General features: G+C 42.1%; 1 protein-coding gene across 1 annotated transcript in view; it reads right to left on the bottom strand.

The window, feature by feature from the left end:
- Positions 1 to 410: 410 nt before the first annotated feature.
- Positions 411 to 10,066, bottom strand: part of LOC110205537 (calpain-8) — a 109,319-nt gene continuing 99,663 nt past the window's right edge. Inside the window, 5 exon segments of the mRNA XM_020982189.2 lie at positions 411 to 883; positions 3,062 to 3,120; positions 4,530 to 4,646; positions 6,071 to 6,149; positions 6,565 to 6,633. Of these exon segments, the coding sequence (XP_020837848.1) occupies positions 860 to 883; positions 3,062 to 3,120; positions 4,530 to 4,646; positions 6,071 to 6,149; positions 6,565 to 6,633 (348 nt within the window). The 3' untranslated portion in view covers positions 411 to 859.

Raw genomic sequence — 10,066 nt, 5'->3', positions numbered from 1 at the left:
GGAACTAACTATGTTGTCTATCTTTCAGCAGCACTGAAATCTCTCATTTTGCAAACACAATTTATCTTCCTACAAACCAGAAAGCCTGGATGCACTTTATTAGAAAAAAGCAGGAACCATTTTTGTGTAGCTTACTTTATATCTCCCTTTTGATTGGCCCATTCATTGATCTAGGTTTCAGATAGCTTGGTTTTGGAGTGGTGGGGAGGAGGGGAGAGAGAAAGGAGAGAGAAAGAGAGACAGACAGACAGACAGACAGAGACAGAGAGACAGAGAGACAAAGAGAGAGATGGATAGACGGAGGAGAGATTCCTGAGCCACTTGTGTAAAACAATTTGAGATCACAGGATTTAAAACACAACTTTTTCTAAAGGTGATATATAAGAGAGACAAACACATGAGCAGCGGAATCAGTGTTATATAAAAAATTCTATTTAATTTGAGCCTACTTTCCCCAGAGACTGAGATGAAATAAGGGAATCAGTGTGCCCCAAGATGTTGAGGGAAAATGTTCTATTCTTGCTATATCTTCAAAGTAAATATCCTTTTATAAAAGCTAATTGATGTTAAATGGTTAAATGAAATGGGGGGGATGGAAAAGAATATAATCAGTGGGCTGAGGCCAATGGCAGTAGAGCAGCAACCACCTAAAACCCTCCAAGCTCCCTTAGAATCCTAGAAGGGGTTGGGGGAGGAGGAGAGGACAGGGAAGGTGCCACAGCCTGGCTCTGGGATCAGTCAGAGCGAGGTTGCTACAATACAACCAGATTAATTTGATGATTTGAGTGAAGTGAGATGGAGGAAGAGAGTGGAAGGGGGCATCCAGAAAAGGAGCTTCAGAGGTGTCCCAGATGTTGGCTCAGACTAGCACACAGCACAGCCACTGCGAAAGGAAGAGAACAAGGGTTAGGCCATTACCATTTATATGAGAGTATTCATAGTAACAATTTTGAGGTAGCAAAAAAAAAAAATAGATATAAGTGACTACCCATCAGTTGGAGAATGGCTGAACTATGGTATGTGAATGAATCATGTTGCACTGTAAGAAATAACAACTCTGAGGGATTCAGAGAAACAGAGAAGATTGGTACAAACAGATACGGATTAAAATAAGCAGAATCAGGAGAAAAATGTACACAATTTCCAAAAGAACCGCCATGAGAAAACACTCATTGACAACTGAGGTCTAATTGGAATGATGATCTTCATCCCAGAGAAGAGGTGATGAAACATGTCTGTTTCTTCTCAGGACAGAGGTGGGGACCTGTAGGAGCAGAGGGCTGCATATGTGATCTCCCTGACCACTGGTTTTGCTTAACAGTTTTCCTTTGTTACAGAGATGGGCATCTCAGGCAGTGACTGCAGAGTAAAAATAAAAGGTATCAATGAATGATGTTCTTGTTTTTTTTAAAAAAGGAGGCCACTGCTTCCAAAGGCAGCTGACATGATTTATTTTTGAAAGAGATGCTTCCCTACCACAAATGGACGTGTTTTTTTACATACCCTCTACCTGTGTGGTTTATTGCTCAGTGAATAATAAGAAACTAACAGCTCCTTCAATCGAGTATAGCTAAAGCCACAGGCCCACGAAAAATGACTTAGACACACTGTACCAATTGGGATCTTCTAAACTATTTTTAAAATTGTGACATAGGATGTCTATAAAATCCCAAAACTATTCCTCCATCAATTTTCTTGGCATGATCAAAAAGGAAGCCTTCAGGACACAGATCAATAAGTGGATGGTATTATTCATATTACTGAAGTATAGAAACTGAGGCAAATGTAGGTGATGTAATTTATCCTAGATTCTTTGACATGATTACCAATAAAACCACTGCCTCTACATCAACTACTTATTTCAACTGGAAGCCTCAGTGAAGAAGGAACAATGCTTTCTTCTGTAGAGCCCAAATAATCAACACATTTCAACGACTCCTATCATAACTTCACACTGAGAAAATGTACAAGAGCTCTTCAGATTGGCATTTTAAGATTTTTTTCCCCCATGCAGAACATTATACTCATTATATTCTGTGTGATCTGATTTATTTATTTTACATCTTTAGGGAACCTGTATCCATAGTCAACAGGCTTGGGTTCAGGTCTTTGTTCCACCATTTACTTATAAGCTGTGTGACTAGACAGATCACTTCAACTTTTTGAGTCTCAGTTTCCTCACCTGTGAAATGGGGACAACCCTTGCATTACCTACCAGACTCAGTTGTGATGATAAAAGCATTTGGTAAATCTTCAAGTGCTATACAAATGTGACCCATTAGGATTACTGATTATCTTATTAATTAATAATTACACGGTTAATAATTAAGTAGCTAAATATCTTTTTAAATTAATAATTAAATGGTTAACAATTAAGTGGTTAAATATCTTTTATATATCCCCTGTCTCCCTCCCAAAATGTTTCTTTTAAATGGAAAGCACTTAAAAGTCAGGAGCTATGTGTGTATTTACACTGTTCACTTTACACTATGTCCGTCCCATCAGCAATTGTTGCCAATGCTATGCAAAAACAATAGTGCATCGTGCCCTATAAATGGCTTTGTTGTTGTTGTTCAATTGTTTCAGTTGTGTCTGACTCATTGTGACCCCACTTGGGATTTTCTTGCCAAAGATGCTGAAGTGGTTTGCCATTTCCTTCTCCAGTTCATTTTATAGATAAGGAAACTGAGGCAACCAGGGTAAAGTGATTTGTCCAGGGTCACACAGCTAGTAAGTATCTGAGGCTAGATTTGAACTCAGGGAAATGAGTCTTCCTGACTCCAGGCCTGGCACTGTATCCACTGAGCCACCTAGCTGTCCATAAGCAGCTTAGAATTTGGCTTAGAACCTTTGCTTAAAATGCATGCAATTTAAGTATCTGTGCTGAGGAGGACAGCCCTGGCTTTCTCCATCCCACCCTCAACAAAACGTGCATTTTGGCTTCCAGAATTGAGATAAGGCTGAAGTAGAAACAGAATGATGGATTTATATAATCCCTTTTCATCCAGGCACCTCAAAGTACTGTTGGCAAGCAGTGTGCCGCAAACCCAATCCCATTTACCTCTGCCAGTGAGAGCTGGACAATGCCACTCTGGTTCTTGTCCAACAGATTGAACATTTCTAAAGAGTCAAAGAAAGAATGCAATTAGACATCTAGTGATAGGCCACTGGGCCCCCCACACCTCTGCTATCATGCTGGACCCGCTCTCCTCCTCCCTCCATAACCAGAGGCTTTTCCAACCTTGATCCGGGGCAGAGCTGGCCTTCTACTTTGTCAGCAGGTCTTCTGCCTGCTCACAAGCTTCCCCTGAGTCTATCTGTGGTCAATCCTAATGCTGAAGCTAATAATCTAACATGCGGACTATCTGGTACCTCTGCATCCCTCTTTCTGACTGCCTGACTTTTGGACATCTCAACTGGTTTCCATCCCACCTTCCAAAAGTAGCCAGTGGAAACAAAGGCCCACATGCCACCTACGCTAGATTAGATTCCCCGTTTCCTGAAATTTGATCTCACCTTTGCAATCCACCACCTGTATAATGTTGTCCAAGTCATCTGAGCTCTCCGAGCCCCAGGAGCCTCATCTGTACAATTAAACCACATGACCACCTAATCTCTAAGGCCCCTCCCAACTCTATGAAAAACCAGAGCGATCTTCTTGGGTTGTTCAGGAGGTCACGAATGTGCCTGAGATATCCATAAACTCCAAGAGAGGAGAGATTATAGGAGCTAGAGCTAGAAGGTGACCTTAACGGCCATCTAGCCCAAACCTCTCACTTTACAGATGAGATAATTTTTTCTAAAAAGCACTTAGCATACTACCTGGAACATAGTAGGTGCTATATAAATGCCTTTTTTAAAAAAATTTTTTAGGCAGTTGGGGTTAAGTGACTTGCCCAGCATCACACAGCTAGTGAGTGTCAAGTGTTTGGTCTGAGACCGGATTTGAGCTCAGGTCCTCCTTACTTCAGGGTCGGTGCTCTCTACCCACTGCACCACCTAGCTGCCCCTTAAATGCCTTTTTAAAAAAGATAAGGAAACTAACTAAACTTCTCCATGGAAGAGAAGTAATTTGGCCAAAGTAATGAAGATAGTTAATGGTCACATTCAAGGTGTCTTTATCTATGTATCTATCACCCATGATATCTAATATATATATACAAATATGTGTGTGTGTATATATATATATGTATACATGTGTATATGTGTGTACACATATATATATATATGTACACATGCATATGCATATATATGGCCTCAGTAAATATTTGTTGAATAAATGATGACTTCAACTCTTCTCCTGAAGGATAAGGCAGTCACCATGACCTCAGTCCACATACACTATCTTCCCAACTTGTTCTATACTTAATTCTTTCTGCCTATGCTCTCTCGCCAACTAGGGAAAATGTCATCGTTGGATTTTACCTCTAAGCCTCACAAATGCAGTGGCAGATACTGCTTCAAGACAGCATCACCCCTCCCCACCCTCCAATCCAAAGTTAAATGGTGAGTGGGACAAGGAAACTCACTGAAGAGACTCTCCAGCCGTATCATGCAGGCAATGAAACTGTCAAAGTGAATGCTGAGCGAGGTGCCCCCATAGCGCACAGCGATTGCCTGCTGTATCTGGTTGTTGAGAGTGAAGCCTGGAGGACAGAATGGAGACAGTTTGGAGAGAATGACTAAATCCTTTCTTTGCCCAGCAGTGAAACTTCACCCTCCCCAAGGACTGGGAGTGGAGGAGGAAGGAGGAGAGCAGAGAAGCTTTACTATGGTTTCACATAAATTTGTAAATCAGGAACCCAACTGGGGCCCTCATTGGTTCCCCTCCAGTTGATGCTATATGCATCTTATTGATTTCTTTTTAGTGACTCTGGACAGGGCCCACTTGTCCAATATAGGAGGCAAGGGTAGGCCTGGTCCTATTAACGTCGCTTGTGATATGGTTCAGATTAGACATTGTGGTGAAACAGATACTCCGGAAGGCAAGAAAAGATGTATGGCTGTTAATCAACCAATCACCAAACATTTATTGAGAGCCTACTATACTTTAGGAATTATACTAAGCTCTGGGGTTCTAAGAACAGCCCCTATCCTCAAGGAGTTTATAATCCAAGTTAAAACATGTACATTTTGTTGTTGCTGTTCAGTTGTTTCAGTCATGTCTGACTCTCCATGACCCCATTTTTAGGAGTTTTCTCAGCAAAGATACTGAAGTGGTTAGCCATTCCCTTTTCCAGCTCATTTTACAGATCAGGAAACTGAGGGAAATAGAGTTAAGTGACTTGCCCAGGTTCACAATTCAGTAAGTATGAGGCTGGATTCAAACTCAGGAAGATGAATCTTCTGGACTCCAGGTCCAGCACTCTATTCACTGCACCACCTAGCTGCCCCAGGTATATATGTAGGCATACACAAAATAGATCCAATATGATTGGAGCAGAGAAAGTGGGCACTAGCAGCTGGAAGGGATCAGAAAAGGCCCTAAGGCTGACGATTCAGAAGAAACCTCCAGACTGAGGTCCAGAAAATCTTGAGTTCAAACTTATTAACTAGCAGAACTTCCAGAAAGAGGGCTGGATTCATCAGTGTGTGCTCTCTCATTTTTTATCTGAGTATTTTTATATTCACATTATAAAAGTAAAGGTGGGGAGAGATAGGAAAACAACTGCCAGGCAGTCCTCCCAGGTTCCTCACCCAACAGAACCCTAGGAAATATGGAGAAAGTCCTAAAATTACTGTGATCTCTCCCCCTGACAAAAATCAAAGCTCTTAGAAAAACTTAAAGTGACATATGGCATGGCAACTAGTAGAATGTTTTACATACAATAGGCGCTCAATAAATCTATGCTGATTTATTTTTGGATAGACACATGATTTCATTGTTATAGGGAACTCTCCTCTACCAAAAGATCAGCATTTATTCTTCGACAAAGGTCAGATAGTTGCCTCTGGCTCTGTTTATTTTTGTTCTGAAACTATCAATAATCACAATGACATTATATTTGTATCTCAAATTTAAACTTGAAAATTTGGGTCTCAAGGCCCTGTCCAGAGATCATATCCCCACCTGCTTTCTTGAAAGCTGTCCTCATCTCATGTATATTGATAGTCCCTGAGTGGTGAGCATCTACTTCCTGGTAGATCTCCTGAAACAGAAAAGAAATGCCAAGCAGAAAATAATCCTTTATGAAACTTTCAGGAGCTCACCCTCTCCCCTAGCCTTAGTGATTCACTCCTAGGGTGAAACTCTGCTGGCTCTTCCCAGAAGAAGTTAGAACAAAGACAAATGTTTGTCCGGAACACCAGCGTAAGACAATCATTACTTCTCTGGGATGGTGGAGGTTTTGGTTTGGGGAGCTGGTATTTTGTTCTCTAATTTTTCATCTCTTCCTTATCTTGTCTTGAGCCATAACATACATAAGTGCAGGGCTGATTATAACTAGAGGATTGAGTACCTAGATTAATCTAGAACAATACAGGGGTGACTTTTCAGGTTGAGGAGTTAGGACTGGGAAGGGAAGAACGTTTGAAGGAGGTAGAAAGAATTAAATGAATAGTTACCAAACACTTCTGAATCTTCAGCCATAATGTCTTGAGTTCTACAAGTCCCAAAGTGCCTGTCCCATTATTCTGGACATGTTAAGGACATAGTATAGACAATAACAGTTTAGACTAAAGTCTATGTACCCTGCAATTTTTTTTTCTTCTGGAGGTATCTTCCTATCAGGTGTCAGCTTTAGATCAATCTGTTGTATACGTCTTTCAAATTTGACTCAAAGATAAATACAGTGCCATCTTAGCATTGCCAAGAAGATCAGGACACCAAAGATGAATGCCTCCTAATTGGGCAGGAATTCCTCCAGCACTTCTCTCCTTGAACCCCAAGAAATTTTTCCCCGGCCCTATGACTGATGAGGTCTAAGTGACTGACAAGCTAGTCCTTCCTATACTTTGGCATCGTGGGGAGGGAAAGCTGTGAGTAGCCCTGAGAAACAGGAGATGGAGTAGTCATGGGAGCCAGTGAGGAAAAGCTAAAGAGGGAAGTAGTACCATGACATTATCATCTCAAGACGCTAGGATTGAAGCTATGTGGGCAAATCATACATTAGACATGTCAAGATGGATGCCGTGTCTGAGTTATACCCTCCACCCCACCCCCACATCATTTCCCTTCCCCCTTAGGCTTTCTTGCTCCCCTCTCTGGAGAGAGCGGGAGCATGAAGTTTTTCCCCTAGAACCAGGAAAATCTGTTTCTTGCAAGTTTGTTACTTTTCTTTGTTTAAATGTTTACTTTGCCTCTTAAGCAGGCAATTGAGATAAATACTTAACCATAAGCACTGCTAATGTGGTTGTAGTTATTGCGGATGCACCAGATGGGGGGCTGCGTCCTAGGGGAGGAGGAAAGAGAGGGAAAGGGATAGAGATTTTGAAGCAGCAGTGATTTTTGCTAAAAATACACTGTCTAGGAGCTCAGAGCTGAAAAGGGGAATTATTGATTCATTTTTACAACTTCAAGGGCAGAGAGAGAATACTTATACCAGAATCCCTTTAGGCAATGAATGAGTCAGCAATCACTGGGGATCTGTGACTAGCTGGGCTAGAACTGAGACCAGGCTTTTGTCACTGTTTTCCCCAGACTTAGTTCAAGAGGAAAATCCCTCCCAGACAGGAAAACCCTAGGGAGTAAGTAGAGAGAAAGCCTGGTCCAAGTGAAGGAATAGTCCATCCAGAAAAAAGATATGTGGGGGAGGTGGGGAATAAGAGTGACTGATAGCCATGCTTACCAGAATAGTCCCACTTATCAGCACCACACCACTGCTAGACATCTATCCAATATTATCATACCTAAGCCTAGAACTGGAAGTAGTTTTTCAGTGCATATATCCTCACTGAATTGAAGCCAGAACTAAGAGGGAACAAATTCTGATGAAGAGTAAAAAAGATTCTACTAAGAGTATGGGATTTAGAGTTTAAAGGGACCCTAAGGTCATCTAGTCCAACCCTCTCTTAGGCCCAAAGAGATAGAGGGACTTGGAGGCAGCTAGGTGGCACAGTGGATAGAGCACCAGCCCTAGAGTCAGAAGAACCAGAGTTCAACTCTGGCCTCAGACACTTACTAGCTGTGTGACTCTGGGCAAGTCACTTAACCCAATTGCCTCCAAAAAGGGAGTGACTTGCCCTCAGTCACATAGGCAACACGTAGCAGAACTAGGATATGAATGTAAGTCCTTTCTGCCATGCCAGCCTGTCTCCCAGATCCAAGAAGACACAGCAATATTTACAATTGAATTGTCCTAGGGACTGAAGGAACTGAAAAGACTTCTACAGTAAGGTCTAAAATTGTTGTTCAGTCATGTCTGACTCTTCAAGACCGCATTTGGGGTTTCCTTAGCTAGGGTAGTTTGCCATTTCCTTCTCCAGCTCATTTTACAGACGAGTAACTGAGGCAAAGGGGGTTAAGTGACTTGCCCAGGATCATACAACTAGTAAGAGTCTGAAGCTGGATTTGAACTCAGGAAGATGAATCTTCCTGACTCCAAGGCCCAGTGCTCTATCCACTTTGCTCTGGTCTAAAATTACACAACTCTTAATAATCTGTTGGCAGCAATCCCAAAATGTGAAGGAAGGTCATCAGCTTTCATGATGTTCAAAGCCCAACAGCAGTGGTCTACCTATGTTCTGCAAATATACGAAGCTGCTAATTCCCAGCAACACGATTATCTGTCTGCCAATTATGAAAGATACTAACGAAGCCCTCTCAAGGACCATGCCTAAAGAATGTTTGTGGGCTGGGTATGGTGGCACATGCCTGCAGTCCCTACTACTAAGGAGCTCATGAGTTCTTAGCTGCAGTGTGCTAAGCCAGTCAGGTGCCCCATGCTACATTTGGGACCAATATGGTGGGCCCCTGAGTTCAGGGGGGCCACCAGGCTGCCTAAAGAGGGGCAAACCAGCCCAGATTGAAAACAAAGCAAGTCAAAATTCCTGTGTCAATCGCAGTAGGATCAGGCCCATGAGTGGCCACCACACTCCCAGCTTGAGCAAGGTAGGAAGGCTTGAAAAAGAAAATAGTGTGTGTTTTTACAACTACTCCTGGTGATAGGTGCTGAGCCGATCCTTGATATACTGCAAACTGCCTTAACAGCTTAATGGGGAACACTTAAAGAATGAGAACACCTGTAAGATAGGGGATGACAACATCACAGGGGCTCTTGTGGAGCAAGGAAACAGATGCAAATGCCAATGTGAAGAGCAAGCAGTTGTTGCTTAATGCTTGTCTACCAGACAGCCTTAAAAGGAAGCTATACCGGCAGGCCTGTCTTGATGGGAATGACTCAGAGATCAAGGAGCTATTTGTAGCAAAGCAGGGAATACACTGTCAACACCCTGTAGGTTTTCATGATGCAAAAATTAAGTTAAGAAGCATAAGGGCCCATGGAAGGTTGGGCACAGAGACTGATGACATGCAGGACCATGGCAATGACCAGTACTGATAAGCTCCAGGGAGAGGGCACTCATGCCTCTCATTATTCTAAAACCAAGACAGTACCTTTCGTGTGTGTGTGTGTGTGTGTGTGTGTGTGTGTGTGTGTATGTGTGTGTGTGTGTGTGTCCTTTTCAAAAGAGCATTCTTCCCAGTATTATTTTCGAATAACACCTAGTAACACCCAGTAGAGTTCTCTAATAACACATGGTAAGTTATTCTTATTCAATTAACAAGCATTTCTCATTACATTCCAGCCAAAATCCCACCTTCTAAAGGATGCCTTCCCAACTCCATTTCATTCCAATACCTTACTTCTGTTAATTATTTTCTATTTATCCTTTATATATCTTACTTTGTACATATTTGTTTGCATGTTGTCTCCTCCGTTAGATTGTCAGTTCCTTGAGGGCATGAACTTGTCTTTCGCCCTTTTTTGTAACCGCAGAGGTTAGCACAGTGCCTGGCACATAGTGAGAGCTTAATGAATATTGACTGGTTGATAGTATATGAATATGAATACCTATCCTGTTATAAGTGCTGTCCTAGGTGCTAAAGACACTTGCATCTTCACTGTGT

The sequence above is a fragment of the Phascolarctos cinereus genome, unplaced genomic scaffold (genome assembly GCF_003287225.1).
Source record: "Phascolarctos cinereus isolate Bilbo 61053 unplaced genomic scaffold, phaCin_HiC Scaffold_5;HRSCAF=322, whole genome shotgun sequence".
NCBI classification, from domain to species: Eukaryota; Metazoa; Chordata; class Mammalia; order Diprotodontia; family Phascolarctidae; genus Phascolarctos; species Phascolarctos cinereus.
This window is presented reverse-complemented; position numbering and strand designations above follow the sequence as displayed.